General features: G+C 56.5%; 1 protein-coding gene across 3 annotated transcripts in view; it reads right to left on the bottom strand.

The window, feature by feature from the left end:
• PLXNA2 (plexin A2) overlaps positions 1 to 27,715 on the bottom strand; it is a 138,929-nt gene that overhangs the window by 55,758 nt on the left and 55,456 nt on the right. For all 3 annotated transcript variants that reach the window (XM_041466980.1, XM_041466974.1, XM_041466988.1), the window contains exons 5-8: positions 8,996 to 9,096; positions 5,500 to 5,623; positions 4,512 to 4,665; positions 3,103 to 3,199 (exon numbers count right to left, since the gene is read on the bottom strand). In XM_041466980.1, coding sequence (XP_041322914.1) covers positions 3,103 to 3,199; positions 4,512 to 4,665; positions 5,500 to 5,623; positions 8,996 to 9,096 — 476 coding nt within the window. The remainder of the gene's footprint in view (positions 1 to 3,102; positions 3,200 to 4,511; positions 4,666 to 5,499; positions 5,624 to 8,995; positions 9,097 to 27,715) is intronic.

Below are 27,715 nucleotides of genomic sequence, written 5' to 3'. Positions count from 1 at the left end.
GGGATTTACTGCACGTCGTTGGATTGGTGTAAAGTAGAGCAGGGCGTTGCACAGGCACCAGGCTTGGGCTTTAGCTTCTAGAAAAGAAGGCAAGCCTGGCAAAAATGGGATCAGCTGTTCTGCAAGTCAGGAGTGCTTCAAGTCAACAGCAACACTTCTGCCTGGCCTTGGAGTGCAGAGGGTGCAGCAAGTGCTTTTGATTCATGTTGGGGGAGAAAAAAAATAACCGTTTATGAAATGTTTTTGAAAGAACACAGACCCTTTTCAGCCCCAGGGGACCCAGCTGCCAGCAGAGTGGCTGGGTGGGTTTTGTTCCCCTCTCGCTGCTGCCACAGAGACGCAGGAGCTGTGACAGCTGCTGATCCTGGCAGTTGCCACCTCCTCCATCTCCGAGGCCACCCCTGCTGCCACGTGGCAGCTCTTGGTGGCACAGGGATCAGCTGTGCCCGTGGATCCAGTCCCATGCCATGCCCCTGGCTCCTTGGGCTGCCTGGAGAGGGAAGTGCCCGGGACGGGCTGGAGCAAAGCCAGGGCAGGCAGACAAATGTCACCAGGGGAGGGACAGCGTGGCCCCTGGGTCAGGGGGCTCTGGAAGAGGAGCAGGGCAGCTCTGCAGGCAGGGCTGTCCCAGCTGGGCACAGGGAGCAGGGCAGCGGGAGCTGCTGCCAGCAGAACAGCTCCAGTGACTGCATTGTGCTCTCCTTCTGAGCATTCCTGCTGACCTCAACAGCCAGGGGAGCTGACTCTAATCACCACAGGCAAATCTGGGGGAGTGCTGAGAGCTTGTTCAATTGCTCATTCGTCTGACCCATTTCTGTCCCTCTTTGGGTCTGTAGCACCTCACCTCACCTGGCCTGGCCTCCAGCATTCCCAGCAGGGGCTGGTGGAGCTCCCAGTTTCCCCTCTGAGGGAAGAGGATCTCCCTGGTCACCCAGGCCAGTGGTTTGGCTTGGTTTGGTCTGGTTTGGTTTGGTCTGGTTTGGTCTGGTCTGGTTTGGTCTGGTTTGGCACATCTCCCTGTTCCCTGGTTTCTGTGGTTTTCTGCTGCTATTTCCAGCTCTCCCAGGCCTGGCAGAAAGATGAGGGATCCCAGAGCTCCCAGACTTACACCAGCTCACCACCTTGGCTCTTTCACCCCAGTCTAGCTTTCTCAAGGCCCACTGTCTCCTTTGCTTCTTTCTCCACCTCATCAGGTCCTCACTAAAACATGCTGGGCAGGGAAGGTTCCCTGTCCCACCTGCAGCGGACGGGCTGGAGCAAATCCAGGGCAGGCAGACAAATGTCACCAGGGGAGGGACAGCCCCTGGGGCAGGGGGCTCTGGAAGAGGAGCAGGGCAGCTCTGCAGGCAGGGCTGTCCCAGCTGGGCACAGGGAGCAGGGCAGCGGGAGCTGCTGCCAGCAGAACAGCTCCAGTGACTGCATTGTGCTCTCCTTCTGAGCATTCCTGCTGACCTCAACAGCCAGGGGAGCTGACTCTAATCACCACAGGCAAATCTGGGGGAGTGCTGAGAGCTTGTTCAATTGCTCATTCGTCTGACCCATTTCTGTCCCTCTTTGGGTCTGTAGCACCTCACCTCACCTGGCCTGGCCTCCAGCATTCCCAGCAGGGGCTGGTGGAGCTCCCAGTTTCCCCTCTGAGGGAAGAGGATCTCCCTGGTCACCCAGGCCAGTGGTTTGGCTTGGTTTGGTCTGGTTTGGTTTGGTCTGGTTTGGTCTGGTCTGGTTTGGTCTGGTTTGGCACATCTCCCTGTTCCCTGGTTTCTGTGGTTTTCTGCTGCTATTTCCAGCTCTCCCAGGCCTGGCAGAAGGATGAGGGATCCCAGAGCTCCCAGACTTACACCAGCTCACCACCTTGGCTCTTTCACCCCAGTCTAGCTTTCTCAAGGCCCACTGTCTCCTTTGCTTCTTTCTCCACCTCATCAGGTCCTCACTAAAACACGCTGGGCAGGGAAGGTTCCCTGTCCCACCTGCAGCTCCCTGGGGACACAGAATCCACGCCCTGAGCTCTGAACCACCCCAGCCCATCGGGTCACAAGGACCTTCCTGCCTGTCCCCAAACCCCTCTGTCACCTGCCAGGGGTGTGTGTGTCAGATGCCAAAGGGCTGGGCTGCTCCCCAGCACTGCAGCAGACCTGAAGGATTCCCTGTCATCCCAGTACCTCTGCCCTGTGCTGTGGCTCACAACAAAATTTAAATCAAAAATGAATGCCTGCCTAGAAAAACCAGAGGCCAGCCAAGCTCGTGAGCACACAAACATACAAACCCACTTCCCAGTGCAGCAGGAAAGGCCCTGGAGCTTCAAACCCAGCACAGCAAGACTGGGAGTGACCTTGTGCTGGCCCTCGGTGGCTCCAGCAGTTGCCCCTGCCCCGGGAGATCTCCCAGCCCTGCCACCCCCATCCAGCTGCTGGCAGGTCCTGCCCACAGTGCTGCAGCTTGCTTTTGTTTCCTGAGAGAAATCCATAAATGCTTCAGGTCTGTGAATGTGTTTTCAAGGCCAGCCAGCTGCCTGCTGCCTCCCAGTGCCCGGGGGGGTGTGTGTGATTCCACCATCCTCAGCAAAACTGAGCCTCCACTGGGCCTCCCACATGCCTGGGCTGCAGCCCACCTTCCCCTCCTGCACCCCAGCTCCTGCAGCTTGCATCCCAGCTCCCTCTGCCCACCTTCCCCTCCTGCATCCCACCTTTCCCTGCCCACATCCCACCTCCTCCATCCCACATCCCACCTCCCCAGCCCCTCTGTTCTGCCTTCCCCAGCAACTTAACTTCCCTTCCCTTCCCTTCCCTATCCCATCCCATCCCCATCCCATCCCATCCCCATGCCATCCCATCCCATCCCCATTCCCATCCCTCCCGGCTCCAGCCGAGCTCTCAGTTGCGGGATCGCACAGCTTGGGGGCACCAGCAGGTTGAGGTTGTTCCCGGCTCTCTCCAGCTGCCTCCTCCGAGGCTCCCGGAGCCCCCCGGAGCCCCCCGAGCCGCGGGCAGCTGGCTGTCCCTGTGCGTGCCGTGACCCGGGCACCGTGCCAGCCCCCCAGTGCCCACTCCCCAAATCCTTTGGGCTGGTTTTTGTCTCTGCTCGGGGTGGGGAGGGGGCACTCACAGCTGGTGGGCGCTGCAGTTGTAGAACTTGAACTCGGTGCTGACGAAGGTCCTGCCCGTCTCCCGGGACTTCAGCTGGAGCACGACACCGAACCAGTCTGGGGACAGAGCAGAGCCTGTCGCTGCTGCTGGGGGCCAGGGAGCAGCAGCACAGCCGGGGGGGGGGGTCTGCTGCCCCCTGCCCACTGCTGAGCCCCTCCCTGCTGCTGGGGCAGCTCGGGTTTTCACCTCCCAGCACCAGGACCCCCCCACACCCTGCGGGGTGCCCGTGTCCACCAGGACTCCCCCCCACACCCTGCCCTGGAGCCCCCCAGGTCCCCAGGACCACCAGGACCCCCCAGGTGTGTCCAGCAGTGGCTCCAAAGGCCAGCCCTGGTGGCAAAGTGCATCAGAGACAAGGGGTAAAGGTGCCTTGGAATGGGTTTGGAACCTTCCCTGTTCCCTGATTCACCCTGCAGTGTAAAAAGTGAGACTGTTCTGAGAGACAGCCCAGGAGCAGAACTGTGGAATCACAGAGGGGTTTGGGTTGGAAGGGATCCTCAAAGAGCCAGTGCCACCCCCTGCCATGGGCTGGGACACCTTCCACCATGCCAGGCTCCCCCAAAGCCCATCCAACCCATCCCTGAACACTTCCAGGGACCGGGCTCCTCAGCTGCTCTGGGCATCATCTCCCAGAGTTATCTGCTAGAGCAGGAGCCACTGCTGGAAGCAAGTGAAGCAGCAGTGGAGCTCTTGAGGAGCCTGAGCTCTGGGTTAATTTCGAGCAGATTTTCTTTTGGGGCTGCTGGGGAAGCCTATCCTGGCCCTGCTCCCACGGGGCTCTGGGCCCTGCAGTGTTCTCCAAGGCTCAGGCTCCAGAAAATGCCTCAGAACCACAAAGACATCACCAGGGAGGCACTGTGGACACATGGAAGGATGCCAAGGGGAAAATGAGCTCCGAGCCAGTGGTGCTTCAGTTACAGGAAGAGCAAATATGACAGTGGTGACATTAATGAGGAGCCAGCCCAAAGATCAGCACTGAAGCAGAGGAACTGCAGCCACCTACTCGTGGGTGCTGAGCCAGGCCCAGGGGAGATTCCTGCTCCCCAGATTCAGCCAGCCTGGCAGGGCTGAGAGCTGCTGGCCAGCCGTGAGCCACCCTGGAGGGGACAGACGGCTCCTGTCCTGCCCTGGGAGCTGTCTGGCAGCACAGGGAGGGAGTGAGGACAGGGCAAGCACTCCCTGCTGCCTGCTGCCAGCCCGTCCTGCCCTGCGTGGGATGCATTTCCTGGGAATGAAGCTCCCTGGCTTCAACAGGCTTTGACAGCAGCATGAATTTCTCTGGCAGCAGCCCCCAGAGGCTCAGCTGATACTCCCAAAGCTGCCCTGCTCTGTCTGCCACCGTGTCACTGCCCAGAAGCCACCACTTACCCTGATCCACGGGGATGGCGGGGACATCTTTGGCTGGCGGTGACACACAAACCACCTGGCTGCCCGACACCTGGCCCTGCACCTCGCTGAGGTTCCCGAAGAGGCAGCTGACCCCGGCACTCAGGTCTGGGGCGTCGCTCACCCGCAGGCTGAGCTGCGGTGCCAGGGAGCAAATCAGAGCTGTGAGCAGGCAGAGCAGCCCAAACCTCCCTCAAATTCCCAGCCCTGCCCGTTTTCCCCTTCAGAACAAGCCCCTGGAATCGCCCACAGCTGGTGGCCAGCTGCCCTGGCATGGGAAAGGGAGGCAAGGATGTTCTTTGTGGATATAAACCCACAGGCTGCTGCAGGTCAGGAGTGGTGGCAATGGCAGATTTTTGTCCCCTCGTTGCTCTACAGAAGCTTTGCCACTCTCAGTGCCAGGAGCCTGAGACTGTCCCCAAAGCCCTGAGCTCAGACCACCTCTGTCCCCACTGCACGGACAGGGGAGACCACCCTGCCCTGGCCTCGGGGGAGAGACCCCCCCGTGTCCCCAGCACGGCTGGGGAGGGTCCCCATGGCAAACCAGTGCCTGCAGGGCTCAGTCCCCTGTCCCCTCACCATTTTTACAGGGGGGCTGGGGCAGCCCAGGAAGGGGGGGCAGCAGGAGCAGCTGTCACAGGGCATGGGGGGCTCTGGCAGCAACAGCTGGGAAGAGCCAGGCCTGAGCACAGCTCACAGAGGAGCTGTTTGGGAAACAAAGCCTTGCCTTTACCAGCTCCAGAGACCAGGGAAATGTGAGCTGAGGCACCAGGGGAAGGGGGATTTGTCTCTGCCATCCCCCTCCACGCTCTCCCCGGCTCGGGTGACCCCTTGGCTCCCCTCTCCCTCTGCGAGCGTGACTTCATGAGAAAACATTTGTGCCAGAGGGAAGGGGGAAAGGCCGGAGCGTGGAGTGCTCCCTGCTGGAGGTGGCTGTCCTGCCGGCCCCCTGTCCCCTGTCCCTGCTCACCGGGAGGCTGTGCTCGGACACGGAGATGCTGCTGGGCTGCACGGCCACGCTCAGGCACTGCGCGATGCTCCCTGCGAAGCGGAACGGCTCCTCTGCGCGCTCGCAGCGGTCCCTCGGGGAGCACCTGCCACACAGGAGCGCTCAGAGCACCGAAATCGCCGCCCAGAGGGAGGAAAGCATCCCCCAGAGCAGCAAAAACACCCCCCAGTGCACTGAAAACACCCCCAGAGCGAGGAAAGCATCCCCCAGAGCAGCAAAAACACCCTTCAGGGCACTGAAAACATCCCCCAGAGGGAGGAAAGCATCCCCCAGAGCAGCAAAAACACCCCTCAGTGCACCGAGAACACCCCCAGAGCACCCAAAACACCCCCCAGAGTGCAGAAAACACCCCCAGAGCACAGAAAACACCTCCCCCAGTGCACTGAAAACATCCCCCAGAGTGAGGAAAGCATCCCCCAGAGCAGCAAAAACACCCCTCAGTGCACTGACAACGTCCCCCAGAGCACTGAAAACACCCCCAGAGCACAGAACACCCCCCAAACCCCCAGGGAGATGTTCCACAGCAGGACCTGGTGATGCCCTGCACGGGGAGCAGGTGATGGGCACCAGGTTAGGACCAAAGGGCGCTGCAAAATATTCAGTGATCAGCAAAACCACAAAGGCTGATATCCCAGGAGTAATTCCTGCAGTGGGACACGATCCAGAGCTGCCAATCCCAAGTGCTGGGGGTGTGGGGTGAGCCATGGACTCATCTGCACATGAGCTAAGCCAGAAAGCTGTAACAGGCAGGGACAGGATGATGCCTCTGTCCTAATTAAATCCACACAGCCCACTAATCATCTCCTGCTGGAGCTGGGGGTGAGGCCCAGCCAGGAATGGGAGCTTCCAGCTGCTGCCAGCAGTGCTTGGCTGCTGCTCCTGCCTGCAGCTCCCAGCTCCTGCCCATTCCCATTCCCAGCAGCAGGAATCAAGCCTCTGAGCATGCCAAGGTGCCTGGGAGTGCTGCGAGCATTCCACGTGCTCCAGCACGGCTCCTCATCCCTGCTTTTAGCTGCAGGTGTCCTCAGAGAAGAGAGAAATCCCAGCAGGGCACCCACTGGGCACCAAGGGAGGACTGTCAGTGTTCCAGACCAGACTGCCTCCAGGATTTCCTGGATTTTGTCATTTCCAAGGGGAAAATCCTTTCTTTCCAACCCCCCTCCATGGGTGCAGATGGCAAATTCGCCTTTAAGGTGCCTTTGAACCCAAGCATTGAGGGATTCTGTGGAGCAGTGGGAGGTTGCTTTAGATGAAGGCAAGTGAAGTTTCCACTTTCCCTTTCCAAACCACCCCCCTGATCCCCAACAAACGCTGGGGCTGCTCTCCTCACCCTCTCCCTTTTGTACCTTTTCCTTTGGAGCATAAAGGAGCTAAATATGAATGGTGCCAAAGGAAGAAATATCGAGGTTTAAGTGAATCTCTAAGATAGCCCTAAAGTGAGCTCTTGACTGGAGCCTTTATCTCATTGACTCGCTGGAATGGCTCTTTTTTATCATCCTATTTATGGCAACAGCCCCAACAGAGATAAATAGGCCTGGAGACAATAACACACTTGCAGAGAGCAGCACGGGGAAGTCTTGCAGGCTTCACATCCCACTGGGCTGGAGAGATCCTGTAACAATCTCCTGGAGGCCTCTGATGGCTCCCAGAGAGCAAAGGATCCCTGTCCATGCAGAGGATGAAAAATCACCTTCTCCTGCACCCCTCAGCCTTTCAGCCATCCCCAAACACAGCGGGAGCATCACCCCCTGCCCCAGCACCTTCCATGGAGCAGCTGGAAGCAGGAGTGGGTGAGAATGAAAGGGGAGAGGTGACAAATGAAATGCAAACACTCCAGCACTTGGGGCCTCCAAACAAAGATGACAGAGGCTTTGAGGAACAGCAAGATAAACTCAATTATTTACAGCTTAAAAAAATAAAGCTAAAAGATGATCACTGCTCCAAAGTGCAGATGCTTGAAGGGAGAGTTAAGAAATCCCATCGGGGGAAGAGCCCTTGTTGGGAATAGGCTGATGCTGAAATGTCATGACCAAAAGGGCAGAGGAAATGACACTTTTCTCTCCTCTTGTCATCGAGGGTTTTGTCTCTGCAAAATGAAGATAACAACCTTTACCTGCCTCCCAGGTGGCTTGTGAAGATTCAGCTCATTAGCATGAGGGGAGTGCTCGCTGATCCTTGCAGAGGAGCTGCTGCAGGAGCAGCACCAGAGCCCAGCACAGCTCCTGCTGCAGCAGCCCCTGCCCACCCTGCTGCCCAGCCCGGGGGGCACACGGGGCTGGAGCCCAAGGGTGGGAATAATTCCCTTCTGACAGAGGAGCTGGGACAGTGACACCTTTGGGACACGGCTGCACAAAGGGTGGCTCAGCTGTGGGGCTGGACAGGCTGGCTTGGAAAATAAAAAAGCCAAAAAACCCCAAAGGATGCCCAGAGTGCTGCTGCCGTGGGGTGCTCAGAGCTCTGCAGCCCCTCCCTGAGAGGATCCTGTGGGATGCTCAGGGGCTGAGCTGCTTCTCCTGCCCCTCCCGAGCGTGGCCGTGACCCAAACCCGCGGTGGGAGCCGCTGTGCCCCCCGAGCCCCGGATCCAGGCCGGGTTTGTGGAGGAGCCTGCAGCTCCCCGCTCCCCCCAGCACCTGCTCCTCAGGCAAGGGGCCAAGCGCTGCTCTGCGGGTCCCCGAGCCCTGCCTCCCCCGTGCCCGTGCACTCAGGGCTGCTCAGCAGCTGGCACGGGGCCGGGGGGATTTCTATTCCCTGCTCCCGGCTCTCCCCTCCTCCCCGAGCTCCTCTGCCCCTTCCTAAGGCTCCCTTCCGCCTTAGGAAGTGCTGGTTTTTATGGCAGGCCAGAGAAAGGAAGGGCACGGACACCTCCTGAATGCAGAGAGGCTTTCCTGGAGCTCCCCTGGAGAAAAGCACCCTCAGCCCTTTGTGGCAGCTCCCAGCCCTGCTGCCGGGTCCCCCCGGGGCGGCCGGAGCTGGGACCCCCTGAGCTCCCCTGCAGGATTGAAATCTCCCTTTTGGGGCTTTTAAAGGGGCTCTGTGCTCTGCTCTGCTGCTGAAATCTGGCTGGGAGCATAGCCCCACTCACAGGATCACGTCTGTTTTTTCCTTTGAAAATTCCACATTATTGGGATTTGCAGCCTGGGCAAAGAGCAGGAGGGTGCAAAACAGCAGGAGGGGCGTGCAAACCAGCAAGCCTCCATTCCCACCAGTTCAAACTCTGCTTTTCCATCATTTTTCCATCTGGTTTTCCATCCACATCACCCTGCCCCTGAAGCAGGACTTGATTTCCCTTCACCTCACCCAGGAGCTCAGGGATCTCCAAACAGCACCCGAGCTGCAATGCAGGGAATGTCCAAAGGAGAGAAAAATGGACTTGAGGAACTTCAGCCTGATTTGTTTTGTGTGGGAGGCTCTGGGGAGCTGCTTTTATCACCAGGGAACGGCCAAGGCTGGACTTACATGTGGTGCAGGGAGCACCAGCCGCAGTGGGGGTCCCCCGAGCTCAGGCACTCCTGGCAGGTCGTGTACTGCTCACAGGACTCCACGGGCACCCGGGACACCTGCAGGGAACACACACACTCAGGGCTGCTCTGCCCAGCACGGCCAGAGCAGCCCCAGGTCCTGCTGAGCCCCTCAGAGCCACGGGCCACAGCAGCAGAGCCTGAAATGAATTCGTTCCGACATCCAAGAATAGGAATTGTTGGAGACCGAGACGTGAGGTCAGCCTGTCCCCTGGGTGAGTCCTGGGCATGCAGAGCCCCAGCTGGGCTCCCACGGTGGTGCCAGCTCCTCCTGGGCTGGAGCTGAGCCCTCTCCTCCCTGATTTACACTTTGCTGCCTCACCCTTCCCTGGGGAGCTGCAGCAGGGGATAAATCACTGGGGTTGTGGCACTTGCTGGGTCTGGGTGGGTGCTTCACTGCTTGGGCCACTCTGAGCCCTTCAAGCAGCAGCCACTGGGCCCCCAGGTCACCGGAGGACCCTGTCCCTTCCAGGCAGGGGTGCCACAGAGGGGAGCACAATGGGAACAGCCCCAAAGGCTGCTGTAAGCCCCTCTCCCACTCCCAGCACACGAGGAATGATGGTGATGGTGAGGTGCAGCACAGCCCTGACCTATTTACCAGCACTGAAACCCCCCAGAGGCTTCAAAACGACACCAGGCTTTAAGCACAGGTCACTGCTTGGCTCCAGCAAAGACATTTGTAACCTTTTTAACCACTTTAACCTTTCCAACACATCCTTTGCCACCTCCGGCATTTTTAACCACTTTAACCTTTCCAACCCATTCCTTGCCACCTCCAGCAGCAGGGTGGGTTTGCATCTCCAGCTCCCGCAGCGTTCCCTCTACAAAATGTGGAAGAAATTCCTTCCTGTGAAGTTGGGAGGCACTGGAACAGGTTGCTCAAGAGACTGTGGACTCCCAGTTCCTGGAGGCGTTCAAATCCAGGCTGGACAGACCTTGGCACAACCTGGGATAGCGGGAGGTGCCCAGATGCTTTTTAAACTCCCTTCCAGCCCAGGCCATTCCGTGATTCTGTGACTCTACTCCCATTTCTCCCACCAGATAATCCCCTCCCAGCTTCTCTCGGGCCCCCGGAGCGATGCCTGCAAGTGGCTGGGAATTCAAACAACTGTTGGATGGCTCTGGCTGCGTCCGTCACAACAGCACCCGGCTCCCAGCAGCCGCTCTGAAAGGAGCAGTGTCTCCCCACACAACGGCCACTGTCACGCCAAGTGCTGTTGACACAGTGAGAACCCAGTTCCTCTCTGAGTTCGACACCAATAGGGCTGCTATTCTTCTTGTTTCCTCGGCCCCACTCAACAGCTTTTCCCGGAGCAGAGATCGCCCAGGGTTGGAGTTTTCTGGCCGAGGTGGAGCCCTCCGAGGGGAGGGTGGAGGGCTCGGTTTGGGAGCCTGGAAATGAGGGGTGGGAGGGGCAGAGCTGGGGTGGAAAGAGCTTCAGGAACGGAGAGGAGAAATTCAGAGGTGGAGATGAAGGGCTGGGGGGTGACTGCTGGCTGCAGAGGGGCCTGGGGTGCCCTCACAGGTCTGCACTGGTGTGGCCACAGGTGATGTGCTTTTTGCTGCTTTGCCTCTCCCTTCCAAGGAGCAAAAAGCACTTTACAGACAGGGTGGGAGCAAGCCCGGGGGCCTGGTGACAGGAACAGCCCATCCATGGCCCCTCCAGGATTTATTCCTGCACGACACTGCCCACCCCCAGGGAGCACCCAGCATCTCCCAGTGCAGAGCAGTGCTGCAGCCCTCGTGCTGCCCCTGGCTGGAGAACCAGCAGCAAACCCAGCTTTTCCAAACCAAAAAGCTCCCTGTGGGAGACACCAGCCAGCACAGGATGCACCCAGGGAGCTCCCTGGGCTCCCCCTAAAATCAGCCCAGCACGCTGAGCCCTGCCCCAGCCCCAAAATCCCCCAGCAGTGCAGATCCCCCGCTCGTAGCCACAAAGGGAGGCTTGGCAGGATCTGTCCCCGTGATTTAAATGCAGCTCAGGCCTTGTTTCATGTTTGTGAGGAGCTGGATGCTCTCGCTGCGCTCTATAAATAACGGAGGGTTGGAATTATGTGAATAAGAGTTCATTAGAGATGATTTGATGTTGAGCGCTTCGTTTCTTTTTCTGCTCAGAAGCTGTGGCTTCTGCACATGATAATTCTTTAAAAACCACACAGAGGTTTTGAACAATGTCTCTGGAGGAGCATCTGTGTGAAGGACAGCAGCCAAGAATGCTGCAGGGGGATCTCCTCGCTCCTGAGGGCACAGCCCTGCTCCCCCCAGCCCAAGTGTGACCTCCCTTCCTTCTCTCCCTGCCAAAATGGACCTGCTGCTCAACCATTAGATGATAAAGCCTCATTATTACTGTCCCTGACTGCCTGACCCATAATACCAGCAAAATAAAATAAATTAAAAAAAAAAAATCAATACAGACTCTCCAAAACACACAAATTCCAACTCTGCCAGCCCCAGGAGCAAAGAAGTGCAAGAAGCCAGTTCCAAATAAATAAATAAAAGTAAATAAAAAAAAATAGAATAAAATGAACAGCCAAAGCAAAGTTTCCACAGCTTTTGCGTGCTACCAGCCCAGTCCTGTGACCTCCCCTGGCTGGAGACAGCCCCTGGAGCATCTCACAGCCACAGCAGGCTGCCCACAGACCCCTCGGGGGGCTGGAGTTCAAACAGAAAATCTATTTTTAATGACTTTGGGGAGTGGAGTAGAGATGCCAACTAGTTCAGTGTAATTAAAGCCATCTATCACTCACTGAGCAGGAGCCCAAAGTTGATGAACTTTCCAATGAGACTTGATTCTTTCCTTTATTCGTGAGAAAACTCTGCTTTGTGCTGGGGCAGGAGACGTGAAAAAGTGTGGGAAGGAGCAAGGAGGACGCCTCAGCTGCAGCCATTAATGTGTCAGGGTGACAGGGAAAATAAAGTCAGGCTTTCCCAGAGGCTGTAAAAAGTCTGGCAGACTCTTCCCACTGCTCCAAGCTGAGCTCCAGGTGGAATATCCTGCTGGGCACTTTTGCCAAAAAAAAAAAAAAATCCCAGTGTGCAGGGGTGGGAATGCTGTGGCTCGGCTGAGCAAGGCACGTGGGTGCAGTCTGCCTCGGGCTGTGGAAATCCCTCCCTGGAAACTGCTGCTCCTGCCTCATGGAGACCTCAGACACAGTCCTGGAAGGACCAGGAGTGATGGGATGTGGGAATCGCATCCGTGGGGCAGAGCCAGGACACACACAGGAGAGGGGAAAGGGGAGTTTTAAGCACAAATAACTGAGGAGCATCCCCAGGGTGCCGTGGAGCTCCCCGAGGTGGGAATGGCTCCAGCATCCATCCCTGTGCCACAGGAAGGCGCAGAGCAGGTGAGGGCAGCGCTCTGCCAGGTGCAGGGGCTCCTGCAGGAGCAGCTCTGCTGTCCCACAGCCCAGCACAGGAGGGAGGGCTCTCAGAGCACCCCCAGGGCTGTCAGAACCAAATCAACGCCTGGAAGTTCTGGCAGAGAAGCAGCGAGTGGGAGAGGACGGGGAGACAACGTTGCCATGGCTACGAGGGGATTATTTAATTACAGCACTGCAGATGCACGGAGAGAGCCCCTTCAACTCTGATCCAGGCAACCTTTGCAGTGGGCTTGGCTTTGCTGCTATAAGAACCTCATTAACATCAGAGGAGGACAAGCTGTGCTGGAGCACGGGGACTGGATCACTCTCGGAGCGAGGGATCAGATCTTCTGCAAACATTCCCATCCCCTTGGCTCCCCCAGACCCTCTGTGTGCCGTGCCAGGCTCCTCAGGGAGGTGATGAAAGCAAGGACAGCCTCCTCTGGGAAGCAAGGAAGACTGAAAAAAACAGCAAATATCCCGAAGTGAGGCTTGCTGGAGCAGGAAAATTGTCCTCAAGCCAGCGTTTCCTCCATGCATCCATCCGGCCCAGCATCCCGGCAGGGCTCGGAGCAGCCTCATGTTCTGGCACACGGGCTCCTGCAGACAAACACTTCCCTGTGGTTTACCACGGCTCGAGTTAATCATCACATCAATATGGAACATCTGACGGGGTTTGTTGCAATAACAAAGTGCCAGGCAGAGATCCCAGCCCGCTCCCAGGAGCAGCACGGACTTGTCCAGGAGGGGAAATGGGTTTTCATCTCCAGCACGTGACCATGCGTGGGATGCTCGGTCTGCTGGCTCTGGCAGCTCCTCCTCTGCCCCCAGCAGGTGACAGTGACACTCTGGGGCTGCAGGGTGGGCCCGTGCAGGGTGGGCACGGGGGCAGGTGCCCCTGCCTGGCACAGGCACCGGGTGTCCCATCCCTCACCCTGCCTGGGCTCCCAGCTGTGGGTGGAGGCTCAGCCCAGCATTTGGGATGCCACTCTGGCATTCACCCCCTGCTCAGACTGGCACAGCAGTGCCAGCTCCGTGTGACAGCCACAAAGTGCCTTGGCAGCCCCAGCTCTGCCTCCTGCCTCGCACGGACCATCTGCATCTGGGGGTTGTGGGGCCAGGCAGGCACGGCCACCTCCGCCTCCCCGTGCCCGCTGCCTGCAGAGCTGGGCAGACCTCGTGCCCACACAGAGTCAGGAGGAAATTCTGTCATCTTCAGCGCTGAAATGAAATCTGGGGCGCAGACCTGGCTGAGGTATTCACAGGAGCTTCTGGAATGGCAAATGCAGCGAAATTCGTGGATTAAATAATGAGGTGCAGCCACACATTCGCCCCTGCCTGGCTCCTCTGAGCTGCTCCTGCCCCCGGGTGCTGGTGACAGCTTGGTGTCCCCACGCAGGGATGGCAGCTGGGGGGGACAGGACCCTCAGCAGATCCTTCTCTTTTGGGACCCTAAACCACTGAGCTTCTTGCAGAAGTGACCCACAGAACCTCTCCCTGACGAGAACAGGGGGTGACGAAGGTGCCAGTAACGAGGAAGGGGATGCTAAAGGTCTCTCCCACAAGGACAGGGCTCTGCTGCGATGGATCCACGTCCCTGGATCCCTGGAAAGCCACCACACCTCAGGGGAGTGCCAAGCTCATTCTTGACTGCACCAAAAGGGTCCAACGAGCTCCTGGAAGGCAGGATCGTGGTCCAGGCAGGAGCTCCCCTGCTCCTCACCTGCCAGGGTGACACAGCTGGCTGGGAGTCCCCTCTGGATTCCAGGATGGCGTTCCTGGAGCAGCCAGGGCCCATCCCCGTGCTGCTGCCAGGGGACATCACTGCTGCCATCACAAGTGGCTCCCTGACATCTTGGCACCATCTTCTGATGCCACCCTGCCATGGCCACCAGCTGATGAGCACTGCCCTTTGATTAGCCCAGGCCTCAGGGGAACTAATTAATCAGGATAAAAGGGGGGCAGCCTTCCAAAATCTCTGGGCTCAGATGGGGATCAATCCAACACAGGAAACTTTCATCTTGCATCAGTTCACGGCCTCTGCTTTGCCAGGCTGCCACAGAACTCCTGGCGTGCTCCCTGCAGGCACTTAAAAGTTTTAACAGAAGCTCAGAAAATTAATTGAGGTGAATAATTATAAAGTGTGCGCTTCTCCCCCTCTCTGTTTGGTGAGAAAAAATAGAATTTGGAATAATTTTTGAGCGGTAACCAAAGTAATTAGGTGTTCAACGAGCACTCACAACTGGGCTGTGCTTATAAAAATTACTGTTTTAGCCAGAGCGTTTTGCCAGAGAGTCGTTAAGAGCACAATGCTCCCCTTCCCTGGGATTCTAATTAGGCTTGGATGCCTCCAGCCCAGCCCAGCCCAGCCCTGCAGGTGATGCTCCCTGGGCTCCTCCCAGCTCCAGGCCAGGGGGAGAGCAGGGACAGGGACAGGGACAGGGACAGAGCCCCTGGCAGTGGGCAGTGGGAGGAGATTCCATTCTGGGAGGGTGGCAGGCCCTGGCACAGGGTGCCCAGAGCAGCTGTGGCTGCCCCTGGATCCCTGGCAGTGCCCAAGGGCAGGGCTGGGAGCAGCTGGGACAGTGGGAGGTGTCCCTGCCGGGCAGGGGTGGCACTGAGTGGGTTTTAAGGTCCCTTCCAACCCAAACCATTCAGTGATCCTGTGATACCCTGAAGGTGGGGATGCCTTAGAGGGGAACACACCTCGTGAGGAACCAGAGCTCCCTGAGCATTCATCCACCCCATCCCTGCCCTGAGCAGCCTCCTGGGCTGGCTTGGACACGGTGGAGCCTCCAGAGCTGGAGTCTCTGCAGCTGTGCCCCAGCAGGGATGGCCACGCTGGGGAGCACAGACACCCAGCTGTGCTGGGAGCCCCTGCCTCTCAGGGTGTGCATCCAGGCAGGCTCAGAGCTGCTGCCTGCGAGTGCCTCAGTCTGTTTCTCCTGGCTCCCCAGGAAAAGCACACGCCAGACAGCAGAGCCCCTTCCCCCAAGCTGCCAGCCTGCAACTCACGGATTCACTTAAGTTGTTAAAAAGGATTGTGGCAGGCTAAGATAAAACAGAAGAGTTTAAGATGACAAACAGACTCCTAAATGGGACTAGAGTCTTAATGAAAACAGTAATGAATGAATGAGGCAAGCAAATATTCCCCATTAATATTAGACAGATAGATTAGATCCCTGGGCGCTGCATTTAAAACCGACATGAAATTACTTCAATTACTCTGCATTGATAAATAACAAGGCCGTATTTACTGTTAAAACACATTTCCTCCACCCTCCCCCATGCTGGCTTTGGCTTCTGCTTCTCTCAGGAGGGAGAGGAGATCACTGGGAGGATGGAAAATGCAGCGGGCTGGGAGCTCCCCTCCTGCCCACAGGAGAGCTGGGCTGCTCAGCACCCAGCCACGGTGTCCCAGGGCACCTGCCCCAGGAGCAGCCCCATCAGCTCACTCAGCAGCAGCAGTGCTGCTATTTCAGCCCTGGCAAAGCAATCACTGACAGCCACTTCAAACCTGATGCTCGCAGCATCCTTCCCTCTCAGAAATTCACTCTGCTTCCCCTTGCTGGTGGGTACAGCTGCTCAGCATCCTCCTTTCCACGCTGGGAAAGTGAGATTAACCTGATCAGAGGCCTCTTCTGATGAAGAGATCATAGCTGGATAATTCCTGGGTGTTTGCTGGCATTTACATGCTAATGATGAAAGGCACTCTGGTAAAGGTAATGTCAACACGAGTCCCTTGTCCTTGCATCTCAGCCTCCAGCCCAGCCATCTGTTCTCGGGGTTCAGAAAAGCCTTGGAGAACAGGTTGCTGCTAGAAAAGCTGCAAAAGCTCCTTCCCAGCTCTGCTGCCTGAGCCTGTGAAGCTCCATGCCTGGCTGGAGTGTCCTCGATGCTGGGGAGGCTCAGATGCTGTGGGAGAAGCAGAGCACTAAAGCACACCCGGGCTGTGCTGGAAAACCACTGATGTCTTGCTGCTAGAGGATCTTAAATATCTGCAAAAAACCCTCACTCAGCCTCATCACGTGTCAGTAAACAAGAAAGACATAAAATATCTCATTTCAGGGGTACAGGAACAGCGAAGCATCCACAGATCCTGAGCCCTGAGCCTGGGTCCCTGCTGCAGATCCAACATCCCAAATTTCCTGAGGGAGGGGAGGGGAATAACTCCCTGCTTCCCCCCAGCTGGGATGCAATCCCCTGGGGAAAGGGCACCCAGCAGCTCCAGGAGGCTGCAGCTGAAACGCTGCTGCTGGAGGATCCACTGAGGGGGGGAACAGGGGCAGGAGGGCTGAGGGGCTCTGTGTACCAGGCAGGGATAAATTCACTTCCCAGAAGGCAACAAAACCCAGGCCTGGTGCTTTCCCAGTCGAAACCAGGGGTAAAACAACGAAGTGGAGAGGGAGGAATGCTCAGAGCTCTTCCCACAGCTCAAGGGATGGATGACCTTTCCAATACTATACCTGTATAAATCTTACTTAATGAAATAATAATAAAAAAAAATACGATGAAGGTTAAACCATTCCCTGCAGCAGATTTACACTGAAAACAAGGCCTGTTCAGGCAGAGGTGGGTTTACACAACAGCCCTTTAACATTCCTTTCCTAACGACTGGGGTGACTCCTGAGCAGCCCCAACCACGGGATGAGTGATCCGAGCCAAGGGCAGCGTGCCAAGACAGAGGCAAAGGAAACAGCTCCAGCCTGGGCTTTGCTAAACACACAATTAGGGGTTTCGCTGGGTCACGAGTCACAACACCGCGGTTTTCCCCATCAAACCATCCCCATCCCTCGGGACATGACTTCATTTGTGGTCCCACCACAAGTGAGCTCTTTAAACACCCCCTGCCCCTCCCTCTCCCAGAGCAAACACGGCTGCCTGCGGCTTGGAAGCGCCCCTGGGAAAGTGGGAGCACCAACCAAGGGCCTCCCATTGTGGGAAACGAAAGCTGGGATGGGTTTTGTAGCCAGGGAAGCTCGGGTAAAGGGTTTAGCTTTGATCTCTACCTGCTTTTCCTTGGGCTGCTGTTTTGCTGCATGGGAGATGTGGAATCAAAGAGCAGCTCTGGGGCTGTGGCGCTGCTCTGATGGGAGGCAGGGCTGATACAAGCTCAGAGCCTCCACACAAACTCCAGAACTGCTGCATTAATGCTCCCAGAGCTGCCACATCGAGACACTTGTCCCTGGCAGCCACCTCAGCTCCTGCTGTAAGCAGTTGCTTTGACATCAGCTTCTCAGTGTCCAGATCCAGCACTCAGAACGGTGGCATTTTGGGCAAATAATGCCATGAAACTATTTCTGCTCCATTGGAGCCCGAGGATCTTCTGCATGTATTTCCATAAATACCACTGGCGTCAGTACAGCAGCAGACCCAACAGACTGCGAGGGGGATCCTGCAGACTGTGCTGAGCCTACCTAGAGAGCAGCTCCAGGAAAAGCTCTGGGCTTGCAAGGCATTGGAGAGGACAAAATTAACCAGCTTCTGTGGGGACTGGGAGCCCTCAGCTCCCAGGGAGGCTGGGAACGAGGGGGGATCATTGCCCCAGGAGGCTGGAAGTGGATGGCATTGAGCAGGCTTGCAGGGATCAGTTCATCAATGACAACTTGGGAATGCCAAAAAACCAGGAGAAGAGCTGGTGGATCCATGACCTGCTCTGTCTTCTGCCTCTGGCAGGGAGCAGGGCACAGGGACCCACGAGGGTGGCTCTTTCTGCCACGTGAACAACATGAAACCACCACTTCTGGACCAAACTTGGTCCCTGGCACGATGTGTGTCAGCTGCAAACCTCCCAGCGGGGCGAATGCCCTGGCAGGGGCTGTGCCCTGCCTCAGCTGCCTTCCTGCTGGGAGCCAGAGCTGCAGCAGCTGCTCCAAGGGCGTTTCTCTGCAGGGTGGCTGGCAAGGGACGGGGTTAATGGTCCCACTCCACGTGTGACCTCTCTTCCCCCTCTCCAGAGCTCCTAATTATCCAGCTGAAGGAAAAGGGGCAGCCCTGGGGCTCTGCCAGCTCCCGGTGCTGATGGCATCGATCCCTGCAGCCCGGAGAGATCCCAGGGAAGGCAGCTCCTCCCATCCCACCCAGCTAATCAGGGCCAAACCCTGATAAAAACCCGAGCAGCAGCAGGTCCCCTCCTCTGAAAGGGAGAGCAGCTTGTGGGGGATGAATAAAGAATGCTGCTAATGAAAAGGTGCCTGCCACGGCTCGGTCCCTGCTGCCCCGGCAGCATGACAATTGGCAGATGAACCTCGGTGGTTTGTGTGCTCCCCCTCTTTATTCTCTGCTCATAAAACTGGCAGGAACAGGGGTAGGACAGAGCTGCTGGCGGCAGCTGTGTTCAGGATGAAAAATGAGCAGCACATGCACGGAGGCAGCTGGAGCGCAGCGAGGGACCCGGGGGTCCCTGGGGTTATTTCCCTCTCTCCTGAGGGGCCCTGAGCTTAACCCTTGCTTTCCTATGTTGCAGCAAAGCAGCTGAAGCCACAGGATGGGATCACCCTGGCTGTCCCCAATGCAGGGTGTGTGTCCTGGATCTGGTGTGTCTGGAGTGACAGAGGAGCTGCAGCCCTGCAGGAACAGGAGTGACAGGGGAGCTGCAGCTGTGCAGGAACAGGAGTGACAGAGGAGCTGCAGCTGTGCAGGAACAGGAGTGACAGAGGAGCTGCAGCCCTGCAGGAACAGGAGTGACAGGGGAGCTGCAGCCCTGCAGGAACAGGAGTGACAGGAACTGCAGCCCTGCAGGAACAGGAGTGACAGAGGAGCTGCAGCCGTGCAGGAACAGGAGTGACAGGGGAGCTGCAGCCCTGCAGGAACAGGAGTGACAGGGGAGCTGCAGCTGTGCAGGAACAGGAGTGACAGGAACTGCAGCCCTGCAAGGAACAGGAGGGACAGGGGAGCTGCAGCCCTGCAGGAAGAGCAGTGACAGAGGAGCTGTCCTGGAGCAGGCCCGTGTGCTCACACAGCACAGCTGCTGCCAGCAGCAAGGGAACATCACCCGAGCTCACGGGTGAGGCAGGGCGCTGCAGTGGAGCACTGGGTGGCAGTGCCCATCCCATCCCCACAGCCTGCTGGGATGAAGCTCCCTGCCTGGCACTTTTGGAGGGCACACAGGCAAGGTGTGCCCCGAATCTCTGGCAGCACTCTGTGTCCAGCCCAGTGTCCCAAAGCCACCCATCCCCTGCCACCTCACCTCGGAACTGCCTTTGCCTTGTGCCTGGCAGGGAGCAGGAACATTCTGCTGTCCCTACAGAGCCCCCTCGGTGCCTGGCCACCTGCCACCCCTGGCACTCAGGGGGACGTGGAGGCCACGTTTTGTTTGCCCTCCTTGCTGAGGAGCTGGCCCAGGCCATGTCCTGCCACCCACCGTGTCCCAGTGGCCGTGGGCAGCAGGGTGGGCACAGCCCCGCATCTGCCCGCTCCCAGCAGCCTCCCAGGCTGTGCTGTGCCTCAATGCCACCTTTGTTCCCGGCTCTGGCACGTCCCAGGGTGTCAGTGACACTGAAAAGCTTTGACTGGCCCTTTCTGTTTGTTTTCTTGGCACACGCAGGCATGGCTTCAATGGCCCAGCCTCGCTCTGCCCGCACCTCGCGTGTGCCTGGCAGGATTACTGAGCTGCAGCTCTGCCCAGGGAAGGGGCTGGGCACCAAATGATGCCATCCAGCCCCTCAGTGCCCGTTTCCCTCTGCTTTTCCAGCACAGCATCCCACATCCCAGAGTGGGTGACCAGTGCTGGGCACTGCCAAGGCTCCCCAGGGAATGGGCACGGCCCCGAGGCTGCCAGAGCTCCAGGAGTGTTTGGAAAATGCCCCCAGAGATGCACAGGGTGGGATTTTGGGGTGTCTGTGCAGGATTTGGACTGGATGATCCTTTTGGATGCCTTCCACACTCTAGGATTCCATGAATCCTGGCTGGCAGAGCTGCAGGGTTCATCCCTCAGAGCCCACATCCCACGGGACGCTGCCTTCCCAAGTGAGCTCTGTGACAATGCCAGGGACATTCAGCACAGACCCTGCTCAAACCTTCTGCACAGCCACAAAGGCTTGCTGCACACAGGGCAGGAACACGAGCAACCCTCAGTTCCCCATTTCTGAACCATTCAGGGCTCTTCAAACACTGCAGAAACCTGCGAGGAACATGGCAGGTTTGTGTAATTTTACAGAGCCTTGAAAAGCCAAAGCATTTGAGTGCCCTAAGTAGCTTTAAATGTCACAGACTGGTATCATTGCTGCTTCCACAGCCTGGCGAGGGCCCTGCTTGCTGTTTGCTCCAGGAGCACTCTGCAGTCTCCCCGGCTTTTTAGCAGGGATTGCTCTCCAACTCCATCACGCTGTCCTTGCCAGTCAATTTTCTGCTACTCCATCACTTTCCCATTTGTATATCATTACACACGGCTGTCAAAAATAATTTAGGAACCTGACAGGCAGCGTGAGGAACGAGCTGTCCTAAGCATATCCCAAACTCCTGAGTTCTGGAGGAAAATGAGCTCTAAGCCCTTTTCCCCACAGAAGGAGCCCAGAGTGGCTGGGTGTAGGACATGGGTCTGTCCCCACCCATGGACACGTCAGTGAGACCAAGGAAACATCTCAGGAGACAACACAGCCAAGCTTCAGGGCCACAACAAACCCAGGGAGCACTGAGAGCTGTCAGAACACAAGGTTTGATCATTCTGAGGTGATCCTCCCTCTCCCCTGTGCACACCAAGTCAGTTTGGGCTGAATTTTAACACTTTGTTCGCATTGGAGACTGAGAAGTTCATTGGATTCTCCCAGTTTACTACTCTGACGAGGCAGTTTGCTTTTCCCAGGGAAGACAGAGCTGGGCTGGCCCTGCCCACGGTGACCTTGGGCATCTCAGCCTGTGATAAGGTGCCAGACTTGTCTCAAGGCTAAAGAGGAGCCCTGGAGGGATGGTTTAGACTCCAAGAGCAGATTTACACCAACAGGGGCATCCTGCTTCTCTCTCTGGATTCCCAGGCTGTGGAATTCCACTGCAGGCAGGAAAAGGATCAGAGGATCCTGGATCAGCCTGAGCTGAAGGGACCCACAAGGATCAATTCCAAGCCCTGTCCCTGCACAGACACCCCAAATCCCACCCTGGGCATCCCTGGAGGCATTTTCCAAACACTCCTGGAGCTCTGGCAGCCTCAGGGCCGTGCCCAGCACTCTCTGGGAAAGAACTTTCCCTAAAATCCAACCTAAACCTGCCCTGACAGCTCCAGATCAAACCCCTGAGTCCTCTCCGAGCACGAAGGGCACCCACGAGGTGGGAGCAGGCAGCTCCTCCTTTGGCCACCAGTAATCTGGGGGTTTATGATGGGTTTACTGGGGAGGCTTTTCCCCCTGCACGGGAGGGGTCAGCAAAGCCCTCAAAGCCCATCCTGAGCACCACAGACAGATCCAGCTGGGACACTGCAGCTCCCATTCCTTGGAGGCTTTCCTTGCTCCCAAAGATTCCCTGGTGCTGCAGGATGAGCCAGGTTCTCCCCATCCACGCCGAGCCACGGCACAAAGCTGCTGCTGCTGCAATGATTTAACTCATTTTCATACATTTATGCTGAGACTAAATTTGTCCCTGCATATTTTCCTCCCAAGCCTAGTAATCAGTAGTGGAAATAATTTGCTGTTGTCTGCTCTGATGTTGCCATCTCTTGCACACATCCAAGTGACAAAGACATCAGGCCCTCAAAGTCCGATTGAAGAATAATTGGAAATCCAAAGTGGCACTAAATGTTATTTTCTAAATAAAATGCATTAAATTACAGAACATGAGGCTGTCAAGCATTAAAAAAGATTAGTTAGAGGCAGAAAAGAAATATTGTTCAACCTTTCAGAGACTTCATTACACACAGAGGATACCCCTGTGTTCTTTGGGACAGGCAGGGGGACAGGGAATGCAAAGCTATGGCAATATTTCCAGCAGCCTGTGCTGTCCCAGATGGGCCTGGATGCCTCTGCACTGCTGGATTTGCATCTCAGTTGTTGGATAAATATATAGAGAGATAGATATATGGATATGTGGATAAACAGAGGTGAGAAAGGCAAGATGGGTGAGGGAAAAGCAGATAAATCAAGAAAAAGCAGAGAGCAGAGCAATCCCTGCCTGCAGGGAGGAGAAGGCCCAGCACAAGGACGGGCTGAGACAGGAGGGATCAGGGATCTCTGCAGGGATGGGGATGGCAGCCAGCCCCGGGTGCCCAAAGCACCCCAAACCTGCAGAGAAGGGACAAATCTGGGCACAGATCCAGCAGCTGAGCCCAGGGCTGTGTGTCTGCCTTGTCTGGGTGTTAATAAACCCAAATATTGCAGCAGCTGCGCTCAGAACCTCAGCAAAGCCCAGCCTGGCCGTGGAGCACAGAGACAATCGTATTTCACCCAGTAGGAGCTGCTAAATTCACACTTAGAGCAATAAAGGAGCAGCCAAACAAACATGACCCCAGTGGGACCCGTTGCTGGGGCAGGCATATCCCAGCTACACAAACAGCCGAGCTGAGGTGCATTTATCCCAAATCCCTCCTCTCTCCAGCCTTCCCCAACACCTCCAGCCCCTGGCGTTAATACCCAGAGCCCAGCAGGCTGCAGGAGAGGCAGAATTATTTACATGGCTGCTCTCCCTTCCTGCACAAGGATTAAAGGCCAGGTGAGGCTTTTTGTGGCAGGTTTTATTTTGGCTTTTGCCTTTTTTTTTTTTTTTTCTTTTTTTTTGTGAAAGAGAAGATAATTTTCACCCAGAATTATTGAGGTGCACCAAGCGCTGCTGAGCTGGGGCTGCTCCCCCTGTGCTGGGGGAGAGGGCAGAGCAGCCCACACACAAGTGGAGATGGATTTATTCCAGCCTCTGCTGCAAGGCTGAGGGCTGGGGAGCCAAATCCCTCTCTCCCAGGGTTTCATTAGCTGGGAATGGCTTTCTAACGAGATTTACAGAGCCCAGCCTGGAGCCTGCCCGTCCTGCTCTGCACCCAAAGACAATAACCACGGGGAGCTCAGGAGGGGCCTCCTGTGCCTCGTGTCCCCATCTGCAGTGCTGTGACACCGCTGCCGTCGGGCTGACCTCACAAACCCACACAAAACCCACACAAACCTACACAAACCCACACAAAACCCACACAAACCCACACAAAACCCACAGAAACCTACACAAAACCCACAGAAACCTACACAAAACCCACAGAAACCCACAGAAACCCCACACAAAACCCACAGAAAACCCCACAGACAACCCCACAAATCCCACGCAGACTCCGCACAGGCCCCACGCAAACCCCACACAAAACCCCTACACAAACCCACAGAAACACACACAAACCCACACAAAACCCACATAAACCCTGCACAAACCCACACAAAATCCACACGAACCCCACAGAAAACCCCCACAAATCCCACACAGACTCCACACAAGCCCCACGCAAACCCCACACAAAACCACACACAAACACACACAAAACCCACAGAAACCCACACAAAACCCACATAAACCCTGCACAAACCCACACAAAACCCACAGAAACACACACAGACCCCTACACAGACCCACACACACCCACACAGACCCCACACAAAACCCCACGCACAACCCCACGCACAACCCCACATTCTGGTGCTACAGCTTCAGAATCCTGCTCGTGGCTTAAAATACCCCCAAAATAACCAAAACTCGGCGTTTGGACACCGCTCTCAGGCACGGGGTGGGGTTTTGGGGTGTCCTGTGCAGGGCCAGGACTCAGTGACCCCTGTGGGTGCCTCCCAGCTCGGGGAATTCTGTAATTCTGTGATCCCCTTATTTCCTTTGAGGGCTCAGGTCCTTTTTGGGTGGGATCTGCTGTTCTGGATCACTGCATCCCCCAAAACAAAGCCTAAACCCAGCCCCCATCCCCTGCTGCTGCCTCTCAGGGACATTTCTCCCACAAATCCAACACTTCCTCCAGCATCCTGCTTGGACGAGGTGCCAGGGACGAGCAGGAGCCCAGGCCACCAGCCTGGACCACGCAAAGGCCTAAAATGGAAAAATCCAGCTTGTTTTTGACTGCCTGGAGCCTGCACTCTCCTCTCTGCAGGCACGGGAATGCTGTTTCTGGCACAGCTTCTCCAAATAAAAGTGTGGTCAGCTCTTTTTGGATGGATTTTGAGCAAATTGTTTTTGTGGGCAGCGCTGTCTGCTCCAAGGCCCAGCCACACAGGGAGGAGTTATTGTTAAACCCCGGCCTTCCCCTGCTTCCTCCACAAAGAAAACGAAAATAAAAATACTTAGATCCAGTTCTTAGTGAGGTGTTAATAGCACCCAAGGCACTGATAGTTGTGAGTCACTTAAATGGATTGGGGAAAAGCCCAAAACAAGGGCAGGAGGCAAAGGAAAATCTCTGATCCCAGTGCTGAGTGCTGTCCTAGCTCCAGCAGATTGGGGGGAATCAGCTCCAGGGACTGCCCAACCAGCCAGGCAGGCAGAAACCCTGACCAAATCCTGCCCTCAGTCTCCAGGGATTTGGGCCAGTTTGGTTTTGATGTGGCTCTGGAGGCCATGGCAGGGTCGTTAAGGGTGTCACTAACGAAGCAAAAGGCACATCCCTGCCTCTGAGAGCCTGAGAATCAGGGAATCCTGGAATGGTTTGGCTTGGAAAGGACAATAAAGCTCATCTCATTCCACCTCCACCAGCCCCAGCTTCTCCAGCCATCTCAGCAGCTGAGAGCCCCTCAGTGCCTGGGCTCCTTTTTGTCCCTCTCCCTCCCCAAACCTCCCTATTCCTCCTCTGCTGGGATGGGGTTCCTAGAGGATCTTTTAATTCAGTTATTTGAAAGCATCTCTGGAGCCCTGCCAACCCAGGGTGGGCTCTGCAGGTCCTGCAGCCCCACGTGCTGCCCTGCCCAGCAGCTCCTGCTCTGCACTCAGCCTGTTTGAAAGGGAACACCAACACAAATCAAACAGCCAGAAGGGCACGGAGCAGATAAATAAATGTGTGCTGCAGGAGAAACGGGAGAGACACGCTCTGAAGTGGAGCCAGGGAGGAGGGGAGGAGGCAATGTGTCCCTGCTGCTGGTGGCACAACTTCAGCAGGGAGTTTGTGCCTTTAAATACCCCCAAACCCATCCAGACCCGGCGCAGTGTGAGAAACAGCTCCCTGAAAACCTCCCCCCTGCTCCTCCCTGACCTCCATGCTGCCCTGACCTCAGCAATGCACATTTGGAACAATATTTTGCTCCATCTGAAGGCCAGATAAAGCAGAGTTCCTGTGCCAGCTTCCAGCACACCAGTGCCAGCTCCTCTGGGCTGCAGGGACAGCAAACACAGCCTTTTCCTGCCTCCTGAGAGGAGAAAACACCCAGCTCTCCCATTTCTCCCTAACACAGGCCCGCCTGGCAGCACAGTGGGCTGTGCAGTGCTCCTGTCTCTCTGCTCCCTTTGCAAGCACAGCACAAACCTGCTGGACGAGCCCTCAGTACAGCTTTAAGCCCCAAATTCTCTGCCCTGCTTGGTCTGCAGCTGGGATGAGGGATGCTGTTCTGGGAAGGGGCAGAGCCCTGGGGATGCTCTGTGAAATTTGGGCTCCCAGGCAGGAACAGCAAACCCTCCTGAGCTTTACTTTTTTGCCATCAAAGCCAGCAGTTTGGCTCTTCCAGAGCTCAAGGAGGTTTGGAGGAAAGAGAGGAGGCTCCCAGGGTGGGGAGAAGAAGAGCCCAGAGTCTATAAACACTGCCAGGTGTAGCTTGGCAGCAGCACTCACACCAGAGCTGCTCTGCACCTGCAGGGCTGCCAGTGAGGAGCAGCCCCTGCTCAGCCAACCTGGAAAACACCCACGGCCACTTCAGCTGCTCTGCAGGGAGGGAAGGAGCTCCCCCAGCTCCCCAGGAGCCAGCCCTGGTGCCCAGCACACCATCCTCCCCTCAGGGACAGGCACTGGGGCGTTTGCTGCAGCTCCCAAGGGGATTTGGTGCACTGGGATAAACTTTTCATGGACATTTATCCATCCTAAAGGCTCACTCCGAGGAGTGCACAGCAATAGTTGAAGCTGGGAAGGTGATGCACGGGTTTATGGGGTCTTTATAAACAACCTGGCACTGCAAACCACGCCCAGTGCCTCCTCTTCCCTCCTTCTCCTCGGGGGAGAAGACCTGGACAGCAGTGGAGTGAGGAATGGCTCTTGGCTGTGGGACTGAGGGTCTGGGGGCTTTCCCAGATTTCCTGTGTGACTTAGGACAGGTCACACAGCATCTCTACGCTTCAATCCTGATCTAAAAAGTGATATTACTGCTCCTTCTCCCAAATCTGGGAGTGGAGAGCAAGACGTTCCCAGCCTGGTGGGGGCTGCTGCAGATAAACCAGTGGAAAAGGCAGAGGGAAAATAAAGAGGGAAAACAACAATCCCCCTGTGTGAGCAGCACGTTCCAAGCTTGATTACAATAAAAATAATTTCTTTAACACCCACACAGAAAGCTCCAGGCCAGGATTGCTGCTCCCCCTCTCTGTCTGGCCCCCAGCACTCTTGGCAGGGCCCTGGGCAGGGCTGGGGCAGGGGGAGCAGGCAGTGTTTAGTCTGCCAGGCACATTCCTGCTCGCTGCTCAAATAAATACAGGATTATTGATGGAGCTCCCTCCCCTCCCCAGCATCAGGCAGAAATGCCACAGTTATCAAGTGGCTCCTTGGAACAGCACGGGGATGGGGCTGGAGGGACCTTGGGGATGGAGAGACTCCCGAGGCCAGAAGGGTTCTTGTTTAGAAAGGCAGGCTCTGCCCCAGGGCTGGTGCTCAGGATTTCCATTTGGGATGCTGAATGTGCTCTCCAGGAACGTCCCTGAGAAATCCCCGTCCCTCCCTCCAGAGCCACGCTCCAGAAAATATCAACACATTTTGCCACAGCAAAGTTATAATGGGAAATGTTTTTCCAAAGGAGGAGGAGGAGGGAGAGCAAGAGCAAACCTCACAAAAAGTTGGGTTTTTTCTGCTTTACAACCAGCCTTAACTTTTATATTTAGTCCCAGCTTGCAAGACTATTCCAGCCACTTTCCCTGGGGCACATCCATAATTTTCAACCTGTCTGGAACCTGCAGGAGCTTGAGTCAAGTTCCACCTCATCTGGGGGCATTTTTCAGAACCTTCAGGGGAAAAGGAGAAAAAAGGCAAAGGCTTTAAGAGTCAGGGTGGGTTTGAACTCTCTTAAATCCTTCTTCCCCTTTGAGCCTCAGATTGAGTCCAAGCAGGAGCTGGAAGCCTGGAGAGGGCAATGCTGGGGGGGCTCTCAGCTGCTCCCCCAGCCCAGACAGCCACCAGCAAAGTGCCACATTGTCCCAGGCTTTTGAAGAGGCCAGGC

This window comes from Pyrgilauda ruficollis, unplaced genomic scaffold, assembly GCF_017590135.1.
Source record: "Pyrgilauda ruficollis isolate IOZ18807 unplaced genomic scaffold, ASM1759013v1 scaffold100, whole genome shotgun sequence".
In the NCBI taxonomy this organism is placed as follows: Eukaryota; Metazoa; Chordata; class Aves; order Passeriformes; family Passeridae; genus Pyrgilauda; species Pyrgilauda ruficollis.
The sequence above is the reverse complement of the archived record's forward strand: the minus strand, read 5'-3'. Positions and strand labels throughout refer to the sequence as shown.